A 26,303-nucleotide genomic window follows, 5' to 3' on the forward strand; every position below is an offset into this window, starting at 1 on the left:
GTCTAGGTAGCCAAGCCACCCGAAGTGTGAATATAAACCACATTTGATCACATTCACATTTTCTCAGAACAAAAATAAATGGGCCTATAACTTAGTCCATAAAAACATAACGTTACGTTACCCCTGGCCCAGATGGGATCAGAGTAAACAGGCTAGGCTACCTGCAGCTGTGGTTGTTATCAGTAGGCTACAGACTGAAGCACAGATTAGGCCTAATTGTGCATGAGTTGACAATTTGTTGTCCCGCCAAGATCAAGTTAGTCATGTGTTTGTCTAAATCAAAATAAGGAATGCTGTAACAGACAAGGCCTACCATCACTTGTTGTAAACAGGTAGCCTAGCGGTTAAGTGTTGGGCTAGTAACCTATTGAAATCATAGAAAGATCAGGTTGTGTCTCAACCGATGACAGGCACAACACAAAAACCTCAGATGATGTAAAAGAGGGTCTAAGCTGCAATATATACAAATATGAATTGACGTTTAATGTAAAAAAAATTATATCAATCTCAACCGTTTATCTTTTCCACTGATGAAGACATGGATGTCTCATGGTATGGTGGGGTACGCAAAATAGGTGAGCTTTGAGCACCTTTATCTCTTGAATGTTTTGGCATTCAGGTTCAAAAAGTCACTTTCTGACCACTTCTACAATGAAAGGTTTCATTCAAATCAAAAGAGGTGCTGTCAAAAAGAGAATTTAAATGGATTTGCCAATGGATGTGACAAATATTTTTTTTCGTTTTGTTTGTTTCACGTTTTCCAGCTTGGTGCTAACAAGTAATGAATTATCAGGTAACACCCCTCTGCTATTTGTTCAATGCTATTTCATTGCTTCTGTGGTTATAAGACATAATTGATAAGACTTGTTGTGATGCATTCCCTTGACCCAAGACTAATCTTTTATGTATTGTTTTGTAAGCTTAATAATAATAAATCCCTGTTGGTATATCATAAAACAGTGTTGCAAAATGCAGGCTTATCAGGCAACATCTCCTCGCAAATATGTCATAAGCAGAAAAATGCAAATAATGTCAGAAAATGTAAAATTAGGAATCTGATTCTTGGATATGAATATCTGGTGTGTTTAATCTCAGATGTGTCCGATGGAGGTCAGGATGTCCCTGACTCAGAGAGAAGCGTGGAGAGAAGCGTGGAGCTGAGGAGTCTCCTTGGAGCTCAGACAACTTCTCCCTGGAGGTCATCAGCTGTCTTGACCTTCAGTAATCCCAATGGTAGTTCACTAGTACTACAGATTTTAAAAAAAACATAACAAGAGGAAACAATATCCTCACATAAAGGTATGATGTCAAAACCTGTTGTGTATGATATTGAGCATATGATTGCTGTCTGTCTTCAGATATGAAGTGGTTCATCACTGAGAGCAAGAGCCACAAGAGTTTCCAGAAGAAGGGTTTGATTGGCTGGGTGCTGGAGAGGGTTCAGAGTGTGAGAGTGGAGAATTGGTTGTTGTTTCTCCAGATTTGAATTACAGTACAGGTACTGTACTGTATCATGCCTGACAGTGCTCAGTGAAAATAAATTGTCAGGTGACGTTTAAATTCCATTTTTAGATTGGAACTTTATTTCTTGCTTTGCAGTTAACAATAACCAGGACATATTAGGTAATTATAATTGGTAATATGTACATGTATAATACATAATAGATAAACATATGTCTGTAACAATAGTTTGTACAAACAGATACTGATACAATTGATTTTGTCACCTCTTCTTGTGAAGGTGAGTGTGATGACACATTTGGTCGCTAGAGGGCAGGGACATGTTATTTTTTGAAGTCATTGCAGACAAAGTACATTGTTTGCAAGTGTCTGAGTGTGAATGAGAGTATTTGATTGTGCGGGGACTTTTTGAGAAATGTCATTCACATATATTATGAACTATTGTATGTACAATATGAGGTCACATGGTCAGACAGAAACAAAGTCTACAAATCCAGTGGAGAAATTACACTACATTCTGATAAACAGCCAACAGTAAAGTCTCATGGTGTGAATGTCACATGCCATATAATGGCAGCACAGGTGAGTGTATCTTGGCAGCACATGTGAAAGTGGGGGTTGTTGAGTTGATGTGAGCTAATAATTGTCAAACAGTAGGTCACTTATTTCTACTGGGTCACAGATTGGGCTGTCGGCTGTGGCAGGAAACAGTTATGTTAATCTGAGGACCACAGGAAGATGTTACGACACCAAAAGGTTTAGAAACCACTGACGTGAGGGGACCTATGCCCAGTGGAACTACATCAACTGGCTGTTGATGCAGGGGTACATTATTTAAAGGTGGACAGGTATCCCATATGGAGCCGGGATACCTGGATGACACATCCAGATGTCCTTGTATCCCCTCCGCCAACCTCCTGGAAGCCATCCAACATACTGTAGCTCTGACTGGACATTCTGTACCTTTTACGGATGAACACACATATACATTCAAGTAAATCCAGCCAGGTTAGTCACTGATTCACCACCAGTGGGTCTGCAACAGAGAGGATCACCAAAACATTTAACTGCCTATGTCTCCATCAGGTAGCTAGGAAATGATCAGCATGGACACAGCTATTTAGACAGTTAATATTGACTCGGCTATGTTCTCTTTATCTTCTTGGCATGGGTTTGTTCTCCTTTGTTTTATAAGCAGGTGGTAGATAACGTATCAGCCATTTTATATCATACTGTACTAGCTACTGCACAACTGTCTCTCTCATTCACCTTTATAAAGTGTCCTGTATGTGTTACCTAGTCCCTATCCAGTGTATGTTGTATTTTACCAGGTCTGGTCAGCAATGTTGCTGCCATTGGTCTTCTGAGGGGTGAGGCCCTTTCCCTCTGGCTGATTGTCTTTAGGGAGGGTGTGTGTGTGGCCATTGGTCAGATGAGTGTCTCTGTGTTCGCTAGAGAGGGGCACTCGTTTCTGACATGACAGGCAGATAGTTGTGGACATGTGTCTCCACCTCGGCCCCCTGCAGCACAGCAGCTCCCCATAGGCCCTGCGGAAGTCCCTATTCAAGGCCGGGTACAGGATGGGGTTGACAGCAGAGTTAAAGTAGCCCAGCCACAGCACCACAGACTGGGCAGTAGTAGGGGGGTTAGTCTCTGCCCCGATGCCCATGCAGGTAAAGAAGGTGTAATAGGGGAACCAGCAGATAATGAAGGCCCCCAGAACTGCTGCTAGAGTCACCGTGGCCTTGTGCTCCCGTGCTGTGGCCGCCGCTGATGCTGTGGGGGCGAATGAGGGTGTGGCAGCTCGGATACGCCGTACCTGAATGGATGGATAAAGACAAGTTAAAGAGAAAGAGGGTCAGCAGATGGATGACTGGAAGGATGACATTAATAAATGGATGGAACTATAATAGCTACTACTAATTATTCCAGTAATGATACTACCACACAACAAATAAATATAAGGAATAAAATGAACCTGTTTGCGTGCTATCTGAAAGATGCAGTGGTACATCCCGCACATGACCAGTAGTGGGAGGTAGAAGGTGCCAAAGGCATCTAGGAGCACGTAGTTGTTATGCCACTCAAAGCGGCAGGTGCGTCCCTCCTCCACCTCGTCCCAAACGCCCCAGTCCAGGTTCTGTATCCTGAAGTCAGCCGTGTTCCAGCCCAGGTGGATGGGGAGGAAGGACATGGCCAGGGAAGTGACCCAGATGGTGGTGATGGCCAGGGCTACTCGGGGAGGGGTGACCCTGCGGGGGTAGCAGAGTGGGGCTGAGATGGCCAGGTAACGGTCCACACTGATGGCCAGCAGAGTCAGGATGGAGGCCGTACAAAACATCACATCCAGAGACACATAGATGTTACATAGGGTGCCCCCCAGGGGCCAGTGTCCACTCCGCAGCTCCAGGGTGGCAGAGAAGGGCAGCACCAGCAGGCCCAGCAACAGATCCGTCACAGCTAGTGACACAACAAAGCAGTTAGCAATGCGGCGCAGGCGGCGGCTGAGCCCCACTGCCAAACACACCAGCACGTTCCCGCCGATGGTCACCACGATGAAGGACACCAGAAACAGCCAACGGAGTGCCGTGGAGATCATGGTGTCCCTACCCCTGCACTAGGTCACAAGGTCCAGCCCTGCCTCCACATTAGACCTACTGCTTCTGTCAGGTTATCTGCTCCTGCAGGCAGGACTACAGACAGGACTACTGCATAGAATCCAGCCCTCTGCTTAACAAGCTTGTTGAGGACTTGGTATAATGACAGGGTCCTGTCAATTCAGCTGTCAGTCTCCATCAGATTAATGAGGGCTTCACACTGTAGGGGGATGCTGTATTGCAGCCATCTCTTTTTTCATAATTTCACAGAAGATGTCCTCTTTGAAGCTGCCCTGGTGTACAAAAACAAAACAATGGCCATTGGGCTATGCTATGATGATATTTCAACATGATAGTGCATTAGTAGACTGATGTTAAGTGGTATGAGGTTAATTGACTTGCCTAGTTAAATAAAGGTAAAAATTCACGTCTCTTAGACTAGAAAACTGAACCAATGGCCCTTTGGTGTCTCATATACAGTACATGGTTGAAATATCAAAGGTCGTCCTTCACTTCATTTAATCATTGTTTACTTTCATGATGGTAATTCAATTGCACATCATGTGAAGGAGAAATGTTAATGAATGCACTTGCTTCAGATGCAGTGTGGTGCTGTTTGTTCTGGAAGAACACCAGTCTATCTGCAGGCCTTTTGAGTACCCAGCTTACATATTGGACCCAGAACCCAGGAGTCAAAGATGACCTAAAGGCCTACTCAAAATGTGCATTTAAAATCTAACATTGAATATTAGGAAATGGCCACCAGACAAGACATTGTTTTAAACCATGTTGAGACATAATTAGCACTTTTTGGAGGCCACATCACATTTGGGCTCTGACATTAGCTTGGACTTGTCCAAGGTACTGGAAATGTCCAGACTAGCTCAATGGAGACAGTCACCTGTTTACAACCAGTGACAGTTCTGTTGTTCCCACTAGCTGCCCTCCCTCTACAACTTCCTAGCCCAGGTGAAATACTGTAGCTAGTGTTCCCATTACAGACAGATGAAACCTGGCCTGAACAGGGCTGATTGATCCAATAGTCATTAAGGATGGATGACACTGGCATAGGGGAGCTACGAAAGCTCCCAGTTGATGCGATTATACTGTGCTATCTAAACGGCAATCAAATTACAGAGGCATGAGGCGCTACGCAGGCAACATCCACAGCAGGCAGCCAGCCCAGTCAGCACAGGCCAAACATCCAGTACTTTTCTCACAAGATCATGAATTAACCATAGTCTGAATATAAGGAAAGATTGACTGTAATTTAGAGAGGATATGCACAGTCAATCAGGAGTGAGCCAGGAAAGAGATCTTTGTTGAGGGCCGACGATGCACTCATATCTAGTAATGGTGAAGTGGGCCTGGATAAATGCCTCAATAACAGAGCACTACCCTTCAATGGGACCTGATGAAGAGGGAGCTATATGACAGGTATATCAGGTGAGACCCAAGTGCAGACTGTGTAGAAGTATAATGTTTATTGTAACAGGGGCAGGTCAAGGCAGGCAGGGTTCGTTAATCCATAGTTGTGGCACAAAGGTACGGGTGGCCAGCAGGCCCAGGGTCAGATCAGGCAGAGGTTGGTAATCCAGAATAGGGGCAAAGGTACAGGATGGCAGGCAGTCTCAGGCAGAGGTAAAAACCAGGAGGATGAGAGAAGAGAGACTGGAAAAAGCAGCAGCTGACACACAAAACGCTGGTAGGCTTGAACAAACAAGATGAACTGGGACGGACAGAAAACACAGATATAAATTACCCAGGGGAGAGTGGGGAAGATGGGTGTGTCATGATGTTGCCCTCTGGGTTTTCTATGCACCATCCCCTGACCTCTATACTTCTGACACAAGGCTGTGTGAAGGCGGTCGTAAAATTCCAAAGGAGAATGTCCTGCCTCATGGCCCCAGTATAAAGAGACAGAGTATTTTCATGGAGAGAACAAAGGATTCTTCCAACTCACAGAATTGGAGAACCGGACGACATTTATGTTCTGGAGAAGGTATAAAAGATTGGTGAAGAACCCAGCTATGAACTGGTCCGCTTGGTACAATTTTGTGATACTCATTAGAGACAATATTGCCATATTACCATACTAAGGTTTATATAATAGCCTCAGCTATGGGACTTGCATCTAAATGGTTGTATACAATGATTTAATAAGATTAAAGCTATTTGGAATATGTTGAGACGCTGGTAAGATGTTAATGTGAGAGAATTGTATTTTCTGTTTAAAGTTTTACCAAGTCATCGGCACGCCCCCATGAACAGACGAGACCTGGCGTCATGAGACAGCCTTTTTCTGTCATTCCGAATAAAACCCCCACCCAGGGTTCCTTTCAGCAGACCAGCTTACCTCAGAAGAGAGAGCCAAGGTTTGACCATGCATTCCTCTACTGAAGTTTAACCATACCACGTGGTTAAACTTTTAGACTATCGATACCGACAGAATCATAACAAGTCTTTGATATTAATTAATAGTCTGCAGCTAGAAATTTGATATCATTGAACGCGAAGACCGACGAAACATCCTCTATAACGACATTAATGAATGTCGCTTTGAAAGATCCATTCTAACCGAGAGAGAGAGAACGCGGACAAAAACTCTCCAACAGGACAAAAACTCTCCAACAAGGATCCCGACGACATACCGAGCGTAAATATATATTGATTGCAATTGTTCCCGAATGAGTGAGCGTTCATGTGCAAAGGATTAGCATATCAATTGTTAATATTTATCAATTCTGTAAGGTCTTCTCAGCTGACCCCCCCTTGTTTGTTTAACAAGCCGCCATGCCGGTTTAGCCCACTAGGGCACATTACTCTACCAATTCTTTGTGACGATAACTACTGTTTGTATGCTTTCTGTGAATTACTTTGTTTAGTAAATAAATGATTTTAAGACAGTTGATGTATGGATGACTTAGTGAAGACTGGGTTCGTGCAGATACAACAATTTACAATGTTTGGAATGAGACTGGACGAGGTAAAGAATACACCATTTAAACCAGAAGATAATCGGTCAGATACTATAATATAATATATAATGTTATAATATAGGAAAGTTATATTAGGAAAATTATAACTTTGTAATCTGAATATTTTCCTTGGTGCCCCGATCTCCTAGTTAATTACAGTTAAACGATGAATCAGTTTAATTGCGTAATAATAATTACAGGGAGTTATTTTGATAAACATTTCTTCAGTTTAATGGTGCCCAAAGACACGACAGGTGATACCTGGAAGGGGGTGGAGACAAGCACAGGTGAAACAGATCAGGGCGTGACAAGATATGCAAAGGCTCTAAACATTTCTATCCTGCAACTCAAAGAAAATGCAGTCCCCATGCATAACTGCAGCAGAGATATGCACTGTAGAGCCGGCCGTATTAGGGTTTTTTTCAATCACATACAAGCATTTTTTGGAACAATGTTGTTAATTTTATAACAGAGTCCACAAGACTGTTTTTGCAAAACAGTAAATGGGTTTTCCAAATCTCAAAACAAATACATTCATCAAAACTATATTGATCCGTCAAAATTGCAAATACCTTCATCAAAAGAACTACCTGCAAAAACACAACCATGCTTATCTATTGAGTACGAGCAGACGAAACAGAAAGTTAGTTTGTCTTTTTAAAATTCAAGTAGATCAATACATTTTCTTTGCAATCAGTAAATCATGCTCAAAATTGGAAGTAGATGTAGCGATGTGCACTGGGAGTCGGGAAGCAAGTTCAAGGAGTGGATCATTTAATAAATTTAACATAATACAAAATATGAACAACGCAGACAGGAACAGAAACAATGACACCTGGGGAAGGAACCAAAGAGAGTGACATATTACATATATACATTTTAAAAATGTGTCACGGCTGTCAAAAGGAGCAGACCAAACTGTAACGTGGTTGTAGTTCCACATTTTATTTAATCCGTGAAACTTTGCAATACATAAATAACTAAAATGACAAACAACAAACCGTGACGCAGAGAGAAACAAACACTACTCAAAATATACTGCTCAAAAAAATAAAAGGAACACTTAAACAACACATCCTAGATCTGAATGAAAAAAATAATCTTATTAAATACTTTTTTCTTTACATAGTTGAATGTGCTGACAACAAAATCACACAAAAATAATCAATGGAAATCCAATTTATCAACCCATGGAGGTCTGGATTTGGAGTCACACTCAAAATTAAAGTGGAAAACCACACTACAGGCTGATCCAACTTTGATGTAATGTCCTTAAAACAAGTCAAAATGAGGCTCAGTAGTGTGTGTGGCCGCCACGTGCCTGTATGACCTGCCTACAATGCCTGGGCATGCTCCTGATGAGGTGGCGGATGGTCTCCTGAGGGATCTCCTCCTAGACCTGGACTAAAGCATCCGCCAACTCCTGGACAGTCTGTGGTGCAACGTGGCGTTGGTGGATGGAGCGAGACATGATGTCCCAGATTTGCTCAATTGGATTCAGGTCTGGGGAACGGGCGGGCCAGTCCATAGCATCAATGCCTTCCTCTTGCAGGAACTGCTGACACACTCCAGCCACATGAGGTCTAGTATTGTCTTGCATTAGGAGGAACCCAGGGCCAACCGCACCAGCATATGGTCTCACAAGGGGTCTGAGGATCTCATCTCGGTACCTAATGGCAGTCAGGCTACCTCTGGCGAGCACATGGAGGGCTGTGCGGCCCCCCAAAGAAATGCCACCCCACACCATGACTGACCCACCGCCAAACCGGTCATGCTGGAGGATGTTGCAGGCAGCAGAACGTTCTCCACGGCGTCTCCAGACTCTGTCACGTCTGTCACTTGCTCAGTGTGAACCTGCTTTCATCTGTGAAGAGCACAGGGCGCCAGTGGCGAATTTGCCAATCTTGGTGTTCTCTGGCAAATGCCAAATGTCCTGCACGGTGTTGGGCTGTAAGCACAACCCCCACCTGTGGACGTCGGCCCTCATACCACCCTAATGGAGTCTGTTTCTGACCGTTTGAGCAGACACATGCACATTTGTGGCCTGCTGGAGGTCATTTTGCAGGGCTCTGGCAGCGCTTCTCCTGCTCCTCCTTGCACAAAGGCGGAGGTAGCGGTCCTGCTGCTGGGTTGTTGCCCTCCTACGGCCTCCTCCACGTCTCCTGATGTACTGGCCTGTCTCCTGGTAGCGCCTCCATGCTCTGGACACTACGCTGACAGACACAGCAAACCTTCTTGCCACAGCTCGCATTGATGTGCCATCCTGGATGAGCTGCACTACCTGAGCCACTTGTGTGGGTTGTAGACTCCGTCTCATGCTACCACTAGAGTGAAAGCACCGCCAGCATTCAAAAGTGACCAAAACATCAGCCAGGAAGCATAGGAACTGAGAAGTGGTCTGTGGTCCCCACCTGCAGAACCACTCCTTTATTGGGGGTGTCTTGCTAATTGCCTATAATTTCCCCCTGATGTCTATTCCATTTGCACAACAGCATGTGAAATTTATTGTCAATCAGTGTTGCTTCCTAAGTGGACAGTTTGATTTCACAGAACTGTGATTGACTTGGAGTTACATTGTGTTGTTTAAGTGTTCCCTTTATTTTTTTGAGCAGTGTATAATAACCCACAAAAACCCAGGAAGAAAAATCCCTACTTAAATATGATCTCCAATTAGAGACAACAAGGATCAGCTGCCTCCAATTGGAGGTCAACCCCAAAAAACAACATAGAAATAGAAAACTAGAACTAAACATAGATATAGAAAACATAGAAAACATAGAACAAAACACAAAACACCCCCTGTCACGCCCTGACCTACTCTACCATAGAAAATAACCTCTTACTATGTTCAGGACATGACAGTACCCCCCCCCCCCCCCCCCCCAAAGGTGCAGACTCCGAATGCTCCTAAACAAAAACAAACAAAAACAAAAGGGAGGGTAGGGTGGGCAACTCCTGTTTATGGCGGCTCAAATGCACTCCACATAACCTCCATCAGAGGCGACAGCTCCGGTTCGGGGCGTAATCCCCGCTCCATCCGCTGATCCTTCTGCTTTATCACCACCGTACCGTGGATCGAAGTTGAAAGAACCGGACTGTAGATCATCGCTGGAGACTCCGGGCTGCAGGCCGTCGCTGGAGACTCCGGGCTGGGGAGCGTCGCTGGAGGCGCCAGACTGGGGAGCGTCGCTGGAGGTTCTGGACTGGGGACCGTCGCTGAAGGCTCCGTGCCATGGATCATCACTACAGGTTCCGCGCCATGGATCATCACTGGAGGCTTTGTGCCATGGATCATCACTGGAGGCTCCGGGCCATGGATTATCACAGGAGGCTTCATGCCATGGATCATCTCTACAGGCTCCGGGCCATGGGTCATCTCTACAGGCTCCGGCCCATGGATCATCCCTACAGGCTCCGGGCCATGGATCATCCCTACAGACTCTGGGCTATGGATTATCTCTGGAGGCTTCGTGCCATGGATCATCCCTACAGGCTTCAGACCATAGATCATCACTGGAGGCTTCTTTTGTGGAGCTGGAATAGGTCTCACCGGACTAGAGAACGTCGCTGAGAGTTCTGGACTAGGGAACGTCGCTGGAGGCCGGGTGCACGGAGCAGGCACAGGGTATACTGGGCCGTGGAGGCGCACTGGAGGTCGGGAGCTTATGGCTGGCACAACCCGTCCTGGCTGGATAACCTCCGTAGCCCAACAAGCGTGAGGCGTTGTGACAGGTCACACAGGTTTGTGTTGGCGAACTGGGGGGTAACATGCGTAGAGCTGGCGCAGGATAACCTGGACCGAGAAGACGCCCCAGAGACCAGGAACGCTGAGCAGGCATACTCCTTCCTGGCTGAATGCCAACTCTAGCATGGCACCTGTGAGGAGCTTGCACCGAGCACACCGGGCTGTCGCTGCGCACTGGCGACACAGTGCGCATTTCCGCATAACATGGTGCTTGCTCGATCATTCGCCCCCCACGGTAAGCACGGGGAGTTGGCTCAGGTCTCCAACCTGACACTGCCAATCTCCCCGTGTGCCCCCCCCCAAAAAAAAAAATTGGGGGCTGCCTCTTGTGCTTGCCTTGCTGCCGGGCTAGTTCCTCCTCTCGTCGCCGCTCTGCTCTCGCTGCCTCCACCTGTTCTCATGGAGGCGATCCCATCCAGCCTGCATCTCCTCCTATGTCCAGGATCCCTTGCCGTCCAGAACTTCCTCCCAGGTCCATTCCTTTCCACGCTGCTTGGTCCTTTTGTGGTGGGTTATTCTGTCATGGCTGTAGAAAGGAGCAGACCAAAGTGTAGCGTGGTTGTAGTTCCACATTTTATTTAATCCGTGAAACTTTGCAATACATAAATAACTGAACTGACAAACAACAAACCGTGACGCAGAGAGAAACAAACACTACTCAAAATATAATAACCCACAAAAACCCAGGAAGAAAAACCCCTACTTAAATATGATCTCCAATTAGAGACAACGAGGACCAGCTGCTTCCAATTGGAGATCAACCCCAAAAAAACCAACATAGAAAAAGAAAACTAGAACTAAACATAGATATAGAAAACATGGAACAAAACACAAAACACCCCCTGTCACGCCCTGACCTACTCTACCATAGAAAATAACCTCTTACTATGGTCAGGACGTGACAAAATGTATTTTACTTTTATTTAACTAGGCAAGTCAGTTAAGAACAAATTCTTATTTTCAATGACAGCCTACAGGGGAACAGTGGGTTAACTGCCTTGTTCAGGGGCAGAACAACAGATTTCTAACTTGTCAGCTCGGGGATTTGATCTTGTAACCTTTCAGTTACTAGTCCAATGCTCTAACCACTGGGCTACCTGCCACCCCAGTGGGCTCGACGTGCTCCCTTGCCAGGGCAGGTAATCAAGGAGGTGATGGAGTCCAGGTGAGTGTCATTATGCGCTGATACGAACGTATCGATGGTGACAAGTATGCGCCATAACGAGCAGCCTGGTGAGCTAGAGGTCTGAGAGGGAGCACACGCGACAGTAGAACTATCCAAAGGTGCAGAATTATGGACAATTACTCTCTTTTTAATTTATATTTCACCAAACACTTTCATACACGTCAAATCAAATATTCTTCCTGATTATAAATACATAACAATGAGAATACAAATAAGCACATTGTGTGTAGTATTCATTCATCAATATCATCACAATCCAAATCCATGTATTCAATACATAGGCTGGTTTGCTCATAGTTTTGTAGACTTTCCATTGGTGCACATAAACACAATCCACAATAGAAATAAGGAAATATGAATACAGTGTAGGAACACAACTGATATGAATGTGTAGGCCTCAATCCACACCAAAGCAAAGCTTTAAAATGGAAGGTCACAATGTTGGAGACACACACAAAGTGCATGCATGTACACACACACTCACAGAGAACACGGAAACATGCAGAACACAAAGTATAACGACGAACAGTAAATGTGTAAGCTAAATGGCTTCACACTTCTCCTTATTAAGTAACATGAAGGGTCTAGACCATTCATAAAATGTTCTTGAAATTGTGTCATTCTGTTTTCTTTCTTGCATAATATCATCCGTATGAGTTTGTGTACGACTTTGACTGCAGTCCCACGTGAAAAAATATTACAGTTTACTGTAGAATACTGTAGCCAACTGTAGTATACTGTAGAATACTATACTACACAATGAAGTGTCTCTCGATCGTGTGTAGTAATTACTATAGAATATTGTAGTATACTGTAGAATACAGCCATGAGATGTAAATATCCTACAGTCTGCAAAAACACTACTGTTTAACTATAGTAATACTAGAGTATTTAGTTTGCATATACCCAGCCCATATCCCATTTTGTACCACCCATAAGTGAGAAACCTACATGCCAAGTATAGACCATATATTGTGTTGACTACAGGTCATAGAAAAGAGCAGAAGCACTATTTGTTCAGACCCCATTACCTACCTACCTTTTTTTAACTAGGCAAGTCAGTTAAGAACAAATTCTGATTTACAATGATGGCCTAGGACAGCCTTGTTCAGGGGCAGAACGACAGATTTTTACCTTGTCAGCTCGGGGAGTCGATCTAGCAACCTTTCGGTTATTGGCCCAACACTCTAACCACTAGGCTACCTGCCGCCCCTACCTACCTACCTACCTACAGGTTATGGAAAATTTGCTCTTTTAGTATTTGCCAAGTAGGTTTCCTCAAGGAGAAAGCCCTCCTCTTCTACGTAAAATATAATAAAAGAAAACACTATATTAAATACTACAGTATAATGTCCACAAAAACACAACAGTAAATACTACAGTATACTGTACTACAGTAACTACTATAGAATATATTACAGTGTATTAACTACAGTAATACTACAGTATTTATACAATAGTAAACTGTAAATACTATAGTCTATTACAGTAATATCTACCAAAACTCTATAGGAAAAAATACAGTATACCACAGTCTGCAAAACAAATACAGTCCACAAAAACACTACAGTTTTTAACTATAGTATTTTTTCATGTGGGAGTGGTATAAACAAAAATCTATTCAGTGGAAATGCCAACATTTTCCATTAACTTTAATTTGACAAAAACAGTCCTCCATAGTCTAGACATGGCATTAACACCCGCAGACATTTTCAGTAGGCTTTGACAAGAGACACTTTTATACTGTTAGGGGCAATTATTTCTTAACCTAAGGTCGATGTCCGCACCCCACTGAAATCTAATTAGCACAATTTAAAAAATCCCCATAAAAATCAGTCAGTTTAAGCTAGAGGCACAGTTTCTATTTTTTTTGCATTGGATGCAAAAATTGGACCTCAATCGACCTCATCCGCTGTATGAAACACTTTCGCATCTGCGGTGAAAGGTGACAGAGTTAGAGCAATGTTGGTCAGACCATGAGACATCCAAAAATCGGTATTCTCCCACAATCATCTGTAGCGTCCGAACGGTTTGGCCTACAAACCCCTCTATGGAAAGTTGAGACTCTCACGAATACATACAGTACCAGTGAAAAGTTTGGACACACCTACTCATTCAAGGGTTTTTCTTGATTTTAACTATTTTCTACATTGTAGAATAATAGTGAAAACATCAAAACTATGAAATAACACATATGGAATCATGTAGTAACCAAAAAAGTGTGAAACAAATCAAAATATATTTTCTATTTGAGATTCTTCAAAGTAGCCACCCTTTGCCTTGATGACAGCTTTGCACACTCTTGGAATTCTCTCAACCAGCTTCACCTAGAATGCTTTTCCAACAGTCTTGAAGGAGTTCCCACATGTGCTGAGCACTTGTTGGCTGCTTTTCCTTCACTCTGCGGTCCAACTCATCCTTAATCATCTCAATGGTATTGAGGTCGGGTGAATGTGGAGGCCAGGTCATCTGATGCAACACTCTATCACTCTCCTTCTTGGTCAAATAGCCCTTACACAGGTGTCTGTTGGGTCATTGTCCTGTCGAAAAAACAAATGATAGTCCTACTAAGCACAAACCAGATGGGATGGCGTATCGCTGCAGAATGCTGTGGTAGCCATACTGGTTAAGTGTGCCTTGAATTTTAAATAAATCACTGACAGTATCACCAGCAAAGCACCCCCACACCATCACACCTCCTCCATGCTTCACAGTGGGAACCACACATGCAGTTATCATTTGTTCACCTACTATGTGTCTCACAAAGACACAGCGGTTGGAACCAAAAATCTCAAATTTGGATTCAGCAGACCAAAGGACAGACTTCCACCGGTCTAATGTCCATTGCTTGTGTTACTTGGCCCAAGTAAGTCTCTTCTTATTATTGTTGTCCTTTAGTAGTGGTTTCTTTGCAGCAATTCATCCATGAAGGCCTGATTCACGCAATCTCCCTTGAACAGTTGATGTTGAGATGTGTCTTTTACATGAACTCTGTGAAGAATTTATTTGCCCTGCAATCTGAAGCTGGCAATTCTAATGAACTTATCCTCTGTAGCAGAGGTAACTCTGGGTCTTCCTTTCCTGTGGCGGTCTTCATGAGAGCCAGTTTCATCATAGCTCTTGATAGTTTTGCAATAGCACTTGAAGAAACTTTCAAAGTTCTTGAAATGTTCCGGATTGACTGACCTTCATGTCTAAAAGTAATGATGAACTGTCATATCTCTTTGCTTATTTGAGCTGTTCTTTCCATAATCTGGACTTGGTTTTTTACCAAATAAGGCTATCTTCTGTATACCACCCCTACCTTGTCACAACACAACTGATTGGCTCAAATGCATTAAGACGGAAAGACATTTCCCAAAATCACTTTTAACAACTGTTCGTTGAATTACATTTCAGGTGACTACCTCATGAAGCTGGTTGAGAGAATGCCAAGAGTGTGCAAAGCTGTCATCAAGGCAAAGGGTGCCTACTTCGAAGAATCTCAAATATAAAATATATTTCGATTTGTTTAACACTTTTTTGGTTACTACATGATTCCATATGTGTTATTTCATAGTTCTGATATCTTCACTATTATTCTACACTGTAGAAAATAGTAAAAAGCAAGAAAAAACCTTTGAATGAGTAGGTGTGTACTGTTTTTCTCTAGGATGCCCCCAGCCCTCACAATACTCGTCTGAAGGTACCCCGGGACCAGTAGAAAAGATGAATATATAGGATAGACACTTCAAAACAAACGTCCTTTAGATTTGTTTTTGGGGGGACTATCTATTGTTCCATGTAGTGAATCAGTTTATCAATTAAATCATTTTTATATAAAAATTCTAAATCAAATAGCAAATTATCCTCTGTATAACCTTCTTAAAACAAGAGGGAGATAAAGGGAGAGGGGGAGAGAGAGAATGAAAGGGAGAGGGGGAGAGAGAGAAGGAAAAGGAGACGGCGAGAGAGAGAAGGAAAGGGAGACGGGGGAGATAGTGTGTTTGTGAAAGACCAAGAGAATGAGAGAGATAATGTAAATGTATACCCTGCAATACAGACAATGATTTACAAAAACGACAGTGGAAAAGTGGTATCGAAATTGATTATCATAATGGCCTCACTGTATAAGAACACTATAAATGTCCCACTTGCGTTCTGCCCTTTGGAACAACCAAGTGAAACCAAGTCAATATAGATTCCTCTGTGGTGTCTTGTCCGTTTCCATGGAGACTTTAATAGCCATGAGTGGCAAGTCTGTGATCTCCCTGGTGATTTCAACAGACAGTGTTGTCTTCATGCCCACCTGAGCAGGGTTCTGGGTACTGTCAGGGAGGGGACAAAGATAACAGAGTGTTGTTGACTAAAGTGGTTTGGTTAGACTGTTGAACCAACTCATGAGCTGTCATCTCTACCTTTACATTTCGCCCACGCTGCACACATGGAACTACAGTTCTTAGGCAGTCATGATAGCTCAAGAAAATGACTTTGTCACAGTATTTCAGCAGTGACACAATCACGTGTGACACTGTCCTATTCTATTTACCAGCTCAGAAGTACTATTACGACTACTGAGGGGCTCATGTGGCGGGACCCTTCGTCAAATATTTCTACTGACAGACCTGGTTAGTATGACTTGGTAAGTCAACTTGAGCCAATAGATGTCATGTATCCCTCAATATAGTGTATGACTTTTTTATTCAGTTTTGAGAGAAGAGAATTGAATTGATCTTGGGGAATCCACCTGTTTACGTTTATCAGCAAAGGTCAGCTGAGTGAGTGGCATCTGGTCACCCTAAGTGCATGTACTCCACTCTACAGCACTCAAGATCAATGGTAGATAGACAACAGAACAGATGGGCCATTATTTAAAAAAATGTGAAATTGAATGGTCATCTTGCCAAGGAATGAGCCACCCCGCATGGCTGCCAATGTGATAAGAGTGCAACCAGGGCCAACGTGGATGTCGGTTACTCATGTGCAGGACATAAAGTGTTCAGAAAATCATTCTGGACTTCACTAATTTGGAGGGAAGGCGTGTTTTTGGAGAGACACGGAAGGAGATAGACCAAATTCATTTACATGCATACTTTGGGGTTCTTATCCTTGCTTGTGTTTTCAGATCCAATAGGGAATCCTCAGAATCCCTGTGGGATGCAGAAACTGGTAGAGAACATTTCTGTGCAACAATGTCTCTGGAAAACTTCCACATTATTTCCAGGATTTTCCCCTTCGATAACGGAGACACCAGACCAGCTCGGTGGCAGAGAGACAATCTAGCTGCAATCAGGTCAGTGTGGGACAAGTGGGTGGACCACCTTCCCCTGTTTTACAACCCTGGGCCCAATGTTACTGTTGATGAGCAGCTCATGCCATTTAGGGGCCGCTGCCCCTTCAGGCGATACATGCCGTCTAAACCCGCAAAATATGTAATCAAGATCTGGGCTGCCTGTGTTGCTGCTTCATGATATGAGTGGAACTTGCAAGTGTTTACAGGGAAGCCAGGTGGAGGAGCCCCTGAGAAGGACCAAGGGATATGGGTTTTCCTGGATGTGACACTGGGACTCCGTGTCCACAACATCACATGCAATAACTTTTTTACTTCACACAAGCTGGGACAGGAGGTCCTCAAGAGGAAACTGACGATGGTAGGAACAAGACGAAAAAACAAGCCAGAGCTCCCACCTCAGCTGTTAAATACACGGAACAGGCCTATCAATTCCTCTAAGTTTGTGTTCGTGGCCGACACATCCCTAGTGTCCTGCATTCCAAAAAAAGGCAAAAATGTGGCAATCATGAGCACGCTGCATAGGGATGGGAGAATCTATGGCCAGGAACATCAAAAAACAGAAATCATAATGGATTACGATGTGGACAATTTAGTGGACAATTTGTGGACAATTTAGACAACCTGGTGACTGGCCACAGCTGCAAAAGAAGAACCCTATGCTGGCCACGTGATATTCTTCAACATCTTGGACATCTCGGTGTACAACGCGTGTGTCATCTGGATGCTGTTGAACCCAGATTGGAACAGAGGGAAGCTCCAGAGGAGATGGCTCTTTCTCGAGAACCTGGGCAAGGCATTGGTAAGACCTCAAATCCAGAAGAGGAAACTTGATTTGACTTGAACATTTTATTGATAAATGTGATCTAACAGAGGTAAATGGCAAATATGAACCATGTATGCTGTCTATAATACTGTCACCATCGTTACGCGCACCTGCGTGTCGTCAGACTCACCTGGACTCCATCACTTCCTTTATTACCTGCCCTATATGTGTCACTCGCTTTGGTTCCTTCCCCAGGCGTCATTGTTTCTGTTTCAGTTTCCTGTCTGCATGTTATTTGAGGTTCTTGTTTTGTATTAAGTTCCGTTTATTTTAAAACACTCACTCCCTGAACTTGCTTCCCGACTCTCAGCGTACATGGTTGCAAAGAATGGACAACACCCAATGGACTTTCGGCCAACTTGACAAAACAGTAGGAAGCATTGGAGTCAACACGGGCCAGCATCCCTTGGGAATGCTTTCGACACCTTGCAGAATCCATGCCCCAATGCACCGAGGCTGTTCTGAGGGCAAAAGGGTGGGTGCAACTCAGTATTAGGAAGGTGGTCTTAATGTTTTCTACACTCAGTGTATAATCACGCAATTCCACAAACATAAAGTTCAAATGCAGAGACTCTGAGATCACTGAGTGCTTTTGAACAAAACAGCGATGCCAAGTAGTAGGCCAGTAGACAAAATATCAGATCTGTAAGGCATGACACAATTTATATTTAGGCTAGTTACATTAATAGTAAATATATGCCGTAAACAAAAGGTGAATGGAGATCCAAATAACCAAAACATAGCCTAAAGCTTATTACAGTGAGATGCAGACATGCACAGCTGTCTTGCCAAATAAATAGGCCTTTACAGGCCTGTTTCAAAAATAGAAATGAATTCCGCTTGCTCACGAGTGCAGCAATATGTTGTGATATGTCACAATACACTTCTGTGAATCAAATTTGACCCACATAATCAATTAAGCAATGACAGCCTACCATAAACACGTTTCTAATAAGTGCAGTTCCATTTACAACCACAAAAACTAATAGGTTACCAAGAAAACCATAATATCATCATTTCAGTGATGAAACATACCCATATGTAGCTATAGCCAGGTGTCGCTCACCCTCCAGGTGTCGCTCATCTTCCCCATTACCCCCTGTGTATTTATACCTGTGTTCTCTGTTTGTCTGTTGTCAGTTCGTCTTGTTTGCAAGCTTACCAGCAGTTGTCCTGTCAGCTCCTGTCTTTTCCAAGCCTCTCTTTTTCACACCCTCCTGGTTTTTGACCCTTGCCTGTCCTGACCCTGAACCCGCCAGCCTGACCACTCTTCCTGACCCTGAGCCTGCCTGCCGTCTTGTACCTTTGCCTCTGTTGCTGTAACAAACGGTACTTCGACACGGTCTGCATCTGGGTCTTACCTTGTCCTTATAGAAATTAGGCGAACTATTCGAATTTTAGTAACCAGGAACTGGCGGAGTGATTTCAGCGTATTGCACCTTTAAGTAACCTTCTGTCTTATGTAACCATACCAAACGTAACATTTCATACTCATTTGAGTTTCCCGGATTTATGTTTATAGTGGCTTGCGAAAGTATTCACCCCCCTTGGCATTTTTCTTTATCTGTTGCCTTACAACCTGGAATTAAAATAGATTTTGGGGGGTTTGTATCATTTGATTTACACAACATGCCTACCACTTTGAAGATGCAAAATATTTTTTATTGTGAAACAAACAAGAAATAAGACAAAACAACTAAAAACTTGAGTGTGCATAACTCTTCACCCCCCCCCCCCCCCCCCAAAAGTCAATACTTTGAAGAGCCACCTTTACAGCTGAAAGTCTCTTGGGGTATGTCTCTATAAGCTTGGCGCATCTAGCCACTGGGATTTTTGCCCATTCTTCAAGGCAAAACAGCTCCAGCTCCTTCAAGTTGGATGGGTTCCGCTGCTGTACAGTAATATTTAAGTCATACCACAGATTCTCAATTGGATTGAGGTCTGGGCTTTGACTAGGCCATTCCAAGACATTTAAATGTTTCCCCTTAAACCACTAGAGTGTTGCTTTAGCAGTATGCTTAGGGTTATTGTCCTGCTGGAAGGTGAATCTCCGTCCCAGTCTCAAAACTCTGGAAGACTGAAACAGGTTTCCCTCATGAATTTCCCTCTATTTAGCACCATCCACCATTCCTTCAATTCTGACCAGTTTCTCAGTCGCTGCCGATGAAAAACATCCCCACAGCATGATGCTGCCACCACCATGCTTCACTGTGGGGATGCTATTCTCGGGGTGATGAGAGGTGCTTGTTTCTGTGGCTTTTTTCTGTCCATTCTTCTGTAAAGCCCAGCTCTGTGGAATGTATGGCTTAAAGTGTTCCTATGGACAGATACTCCAATCTCCGCTGTGGAGCTTTGCAGCTCCTTCAGGGTTATCTTTGGTCTCTTTGTTGCCTTTCTGATTAATGCCCTCCTTGTCTGGTCCATGAGTTTTGGTGGGCGACCCTCTCTTGGCAGGTTTGTTGTGGTGCCATATTCTTTCCATTTTTGAATAATGAATTTAATGGTGCTCTGTGGGATGTTCAACGTTTCTGATATTTTTTTATAACCCAAACCTGATCCACAACTTTGTCCCTGACCTGTTTGGAGAGCTCCTTGTTCTTCATGGTGCCACTTGCTTGGTGGTGCCCCTTGCTTAGTGGTGTTGCAGACTCTGGGACCATTCAGAACAGGTGTATAATGAGATCATGTGACACTTAGATTGCACACAGGTGGACTTTATTTAACTAATTATGTGACTTCTGAAGGTAACTGGTTGCACCAGATCGTATTTAGGGGCTTCATAGCAAAGGGGGTGAATACATATGCACGCACCACTTTTCAATTAATATAATTTTTTATTGTTTGAAACAGGTTCTTTTTTTCATTTCACTTCACCAATTTGGACTATTTTGTGTATGTCCATTACATTACAAGTCCAAATATAACTCAATTTAAATTACAGGTTGTAATGCAGCAAAATAGGAAAAACGCCAAGGGGAATGAATACTTTTGCAAGGCACTGTACTTTGTTACGTCTAGTCTATGAGACCAGCCTGTCTACACATACAGCAGCGCACCTTGTCCATTGTGTTGATACGGTGCCTGTCACTCAATCTTTGAACTTTTTGGATATTTTTATATAGGGACATAAAACTAAAACTAAGGGAGCTAAAGTTTGAACTGAGGGGGCTAAACCCCATTTAGCCCCTTCGTGGTTCCGTGTCCGACTACAGACTTAAGCAAGATTTTGATAAAATCCAACCAGCTAGATTGAAACAATCTTACTTTTTCAAAGAGTGGCAGCTTCCTTGATGCTATGTGGAACTTCCTGAGTAGTCAATTACTCCGTTCTCCCTGAAATATACTTATAAGAGATCCCTCAAATGCCAGTTGGATTAGTTGAGGTTTTCCTTGGGTGTAGCATGCCTCTTCTGTGCTGACTGAACACATTTGTCAAAGCAGAAAATGTGTTTTCGCAGGTAGCCGTGGACGCCCCAAAAGTCAGTCCATGTTTCAGTGCAGTAAGCATGGTCAGGATAGCAGAGAGATACCCAGAGGATCATTGCTGGATTTCAAGTGGGGTCCATTTGTCCTCATTGGAGCCAGAGCGGACGATTTCAATCTGCAAAAACCGGTGAGCGACACTAAACTCAGCTTCCATCAAATCTATTTTGCTTGGTTCAAGCAGTGGTTTGACATTTTTCACATCTAGAAAGTCATGGCTCTCCGGGTCAAGGGCACACAGGGTCTCCACCAGTTGGCTGTTGCGTTCGCTAAATCGTTCTGACATTTCACCAATGACAGCATATAACGCGTTGAAAAACAGTATTTTACATTGTCTCTTTTCCTGTGTCCTGCTGGCCTACTGTACTGTCCACCTCATATTGCTGGAAATTTGTATGTACATAACATTGTCATTTGCTTGGAGCTGGTGGTGTGTCAATGCCACTGGCACTGCACTGTGCCCAAATGGCTTCGTACTCGTTGAGGATTCTGTGCACCATGTTGGCTGTAAACTAATAGCTGGGGTCCGTCACCGCCTTCAGCAGCCCTGTAGCCTCCATTCTTACTTTTGTGTTGTAGGAACGCAGGCTAAGCCCCCTTTAGCCCCCTCGTGGAGTCGGACTTGCGATATCACAGTTTACTTACATATTTACTTATGGCCCTGCTTTCTCCAGACAACTTGCCAGACAAAATTAAACATGCTTATTTATATAATGAATATGAGTTCCGGGGGCTAAAAGTATTACATTTTAAACCATTAAACATCTCACTAAAAGCTTCAGTCATTGAAAAGTTATACTTAAACCTGAACGTGTTCTCCAGTAGATTAGTAAGAATGGCTCACCCCTTGCCTTTTCCCCTTTATCCACACTACAACCTCTTACTTTTGGTTAATTGAGATCGGAACCATGTTCAAAATATGTTTAAAAATGTTATTATCTTTGATAATGATATGAATGGTGGAGTTATGTCACATGTGCAGGGTACATAAACATATGGGAAGAAAATAAGCAAATCTGGAGAGAAACATAATGGGGATGTATTCCAATCTGCTTTCTCATGTGCATGCTGAGAAAGTTGTGGTAATATTAGGTCAAACTTAAATCTAACATTTTCTAAATATTCTGTTCTGAGGACGTCCAAGACAAGGTAAAATGTAAATTGCATGAACATCAATAGAATATTTTGTTAAACCTAAAACAAATACGCTATGAACGTCGTATATGTACCCTGCAAAAGTTATCTAGCGGAATAAACTAAGTTTGAGCCCATTCCTGGAAACATTGAACCACTGTAGTTTACATCAATTTTAATTTCTAGTGGTAGCTAGAAAAGTTATATTTTAGCGTTTTAGTGTTTCAGTGAATTGTTAGTGAGGGAGGCCCTGCTCTCTCGCTTCCCCAGTTGTTTAGTTAATTTTCATGCCAATCTCCTTTGCATTAGCGTAGCCTCTCCTGTAGCCTATCAACTATGTGTTGGTCTATCCCTGTTCTCTCCTCTCTGCACAGGCCATACAAACGCTTCACATCGCGTGGCCGCTGCCACTCTAACCTGGTGATCCCAGCGCGCACGACCCACGTGGAGTTCCAAGTCTCCGACAGCCTCTGGAACTGCCGGTCTGCGGCCAACAAGGCAGAGTTCAGCATCTGGTCAGCGGGGTGGTGGCACTGGAATCCTCATCTCTCCCAAGTGGACATTCTCTCTTTCTCCTCTGACCCATCTGTCTATCTCCTCATTTGAATTCCATTCTGTCACAATCACTAGCCCATTCAAGCTTAACATCCTTACCATTTATCGCCCTCCAGGTTCCCTTGGAGAGTTCATCAATGAGCTTGACGCCTTGATAAGTTCCTTTCCTGAGGATGGCTCACCCCTCACAGTTCTGGGTGACTTTAACCTCCCTACGTCTACCTTTGACTCATTTCTCTCTGCCTCCTTCTTTCCACTCCTCTCCTCTTTCGACCTCACCCTCTCACCGTCCCCCCCTACTCACAAGGCAGGCAATACGCTTGACCTCATCTTCACTAGATGCTGTTCTTCTACTAATCTCACTGCAACTCCCCTCCAAGTCTCCGATCACTACCTTGTATCCTTTTCCCTCTCGCTCTCCTCCAACACTACTCACTCTGCCCCTACTCAGATGGTATTGCGCCGTCGCAACCTTCGCTCTCTCTCTCCTGCTACTCTCTCCTCTTCTATCCTATCATCTCTTCCCTCTGCTCAATCCTTCTCCAACCAATCTCCTGATTCTGCCTCCTCAACCCTCCTCTCCTCCCTTTCTGCATCCTTTGACTCTCTATGTCCCCTATCCTCCAGGCCGGCTCGGTCCTCCCCTCCTGCTCCGTGGCTTGACGACTCATTGCGAGCTCACAGAACAGGGCTCTGGGCAGCCGAGCGGAAATGGAGGAAAACTAGCCTCCCTGCGGACCTGGCATCTTTTCACTCCCTCCTCTCTACATTTACCTCCTCTGTTTCTGTTGCTAAAGCCACTTTCTACCACTCTAACTTCCAAGCATCTGCCTCTAACCCTAGAAAGCTCTTTGCCACCTTCTCCTCCCTCCTGAATCCTCCTTCCCCCCCCCCTCCTCCCTCTCTGCGGATGACTTCGTCAACCATTTTGAAAAGAAGGTCGACGACATCCGATCCTCGTTTGTTAAGTCAAACGACACCGCTGGTCCTGCTCACATTGCCCTACCCTATGCTTTGACCTCTTTCTCCCTTCTCTCTCCAGATGAAATCTTGCGTCTTGTGACGGCCGACCGCCCAACAACCTGCCCGCTTGACCCTATCCCCTCCTCTCTTCTCCAGACCATTTCCAGAGACCTTCTCCCTTACCTCACCTCGCTCATCAACTCATCCTTGACCGCTAGCTACGTCCCTTCAGTCTTCAAGAGAGCGAGAGTTGCACCCCTTCTCAGAAAACCTACACTCGATCCCTCCGATGTCAACAACTACAGACCAGTATCCCTTCTTTCTTTTCTCTCCAAAACTCTTGAATGTGCCGTCCTTGGCCAGCTCTCCTGCTATCTCTCTCAGAATGACCTTCTCGATCCAAATCAGTCAGGTTTCAAGGCTGGTCAACTGAGACTGCTCTTCTCTGTGTCACGGAGGCTCTCCGCACTGCTAAAGCTAACTCTCTCTCCTCTGCTCTCATCCTTCTAGACCTATTTGCTGCCTTTGATACTGTGAACCATCAGATCCTCCTCTCCACCCTCTCCGAGTTGGGTATCTCCGGCGCGGCTCACTCTTGGATTGCGTCCTACCTGACAGGTCGCTCCTACCAGGTGGCGTGGCGAGAATCCGTCTCCGCACCACGTGCTCTCACTACTGGTGTCCCCCAGGGCTCAGTTCTAGGCCCTCTCCTATTCTCGATTTACACCAAGTCACTTGGCTCTGTCATATCCTCACATGGTCTCTCCTATCATTGCTACGCAGACGACACACAATTAATCTTCTCCTTTCCCCCTTCTGATAACCAGGTGGCGAATCGCATCTCTGCATGTCTGGTAGACATATCAGTGTGGATGACGGATCCCCACCTCAAGTTGAACCTCGGCAAGACGGAGCTGCTCTTCCTCCCGGGGAAGGACTGCCCTTTCCATGATCTCGCCATCACGGTGGACAACTCCATTGTGTCCTCCTCCCAGAGTGCTAAGAGCCTCGGCGTGACCCTGGACAACACCCTTTCGTTCTCCGCTAACATCAAGGCGGTGACCCGATCCTGTAGGTTCATGCTATACAACATTCGCAGAGTACGACCCTGCCTTACACAGGAAGCGGCGCAGGTCCTAATCCAGGCACTTGTCATCTCCCGTCTGGATTACTGCTACTCCCTGTTGGCGGGGCTCCCTGCCTGTGCCATTAAACCCCTACAAGTCATCCAGAACGCCGCAGCCAGTCTGGTGTTCAACCTTCCCAAGTTCTCTCGCGTCACCCCGCTCCTCCGCACACTCCACTGGCTTCCAGTTGAAGCTCACATCTGCTACAAGACCATGGTGCTTGCCTACGGAGCTGTGAGGGGAACGGCACCTCCGTACCTTCAGGCTCTGATCAGGCCCTACACCCAAACAAGGGCACTGCGTTCATCCACTTCTGGCCCCCCTACCTCTGCAAAAGCACAGTTCCCGCTCAGCCCAGTCAAAACTGTTCGCTGCCCTGGCACCCCAATGGTGGAACAAGCTCCCTTACGACGCCAGGACAGCGGAGTCAATCACCACCTTCCGTAGACACCTGAAACCCCACCTCTTTAAGGAATACCTGGGATAGGATTAAGTAATCCTTCTAACCCCCCCCTACCCTCCCCCACAAAAAAAAGATATAGATGTACTATTGTAAAGTGGTTGTTCTATTGGATATCATAAGGTGAATGCACCAATTTGAAAGTCGCTCTGGATAAGAGCGTCTGCTAAATTACGTAAATGTAATGTAAATGTTGTTGCTCCTCGATGTTTCCACTTCCACAATAGCAGCACTTACAGTTGACTGGGGCCGCTCTAGCAGGGCAGAAATGTTATGAACGGATGTGTTGGAAAGGTGGCACCCTATGACAGTACCAAGTTGAAAGTCACTGAGCTCTTCAGTAAGGTTATTCTATTGCCAATGTTTGTCTGTGGAGATTGCATGGCTGTGTTTGATTGTATACAACTGTCTGCAACGGGTGTGGCTGAAATAGTCGAATCCACTAATTTGAAGGGGTGTCCAAATACTTTTTTATTTACCATTGATCAGCATATGAATTGATAAAACAGGAACATGTTT

The 26,303-nt window shown here is 44.4% G+C and overlaps 1 protein-coding gene and 1 non-coding gene across 3 annotated transcripts in view; one reads left to right on the forward strand and one right to left on the reverse strand.

Moving 5' to 3' along the window:
* Positions 1 to 1,067: 1,067 nt before the first annotated feature.
* hrh2b (histamine receptor H2b) overlaps positions 1,068 to 26,303 on the reverse strand; it is a 28,326-nt gene continuing 3,090 nt past the window's right edge. The window contains exons 2-4 of one of the 2 annotated variants that reach the window (XM_045716958.2): positions 3,440 to 4,351; positions 2,790 to 3,280; positions 1,068 to 2,497 (exon numbers count right to left, since the gene is read on the reverse strand). In XM_045716958.2, the coding sequence (XP_045572914.1) occupies position 2,497; positions 2,790 to 3,280; positions 3,440 to 4,060 (1,113 nt within the window). In that variant the 5' untranslated portion in view covers positions 4,061 to 4,351 and the 3' untranslated portion in view covers positions 1,068 to 2,496. Of the gene's footprint in view, positions 3,281 to 3,439; positions 4,352 to 26,303 lie in introns of both variants that reach the window. The other variant, XM_014196571.3, reaches the window with a different exon arrangement.
* LOC123742637 (U7 small nuclear RNA) lies at positions 13,208 to 13,262 on the forward strand. Its single transcript, XR_006769787.1, has one exon. It is a non-coding gene; the product is annotated as a U7 small nuclear RNA (small nuclear RNA).

This window comes from Salmo salar, chromosome 04, assembly GCF_965601325.2.
Source record: "Salmo salar chromosome 04, fSalSal1, whole genome shotgun sequence".
In the NCBI taxonomy this organism is placed as follows: domain Eukaryota; kingdom Metazoa; phylum Chordata; class Actinopteri; order Salmoniformes; family Salmonidae; genus Salmo; species Salmo salar.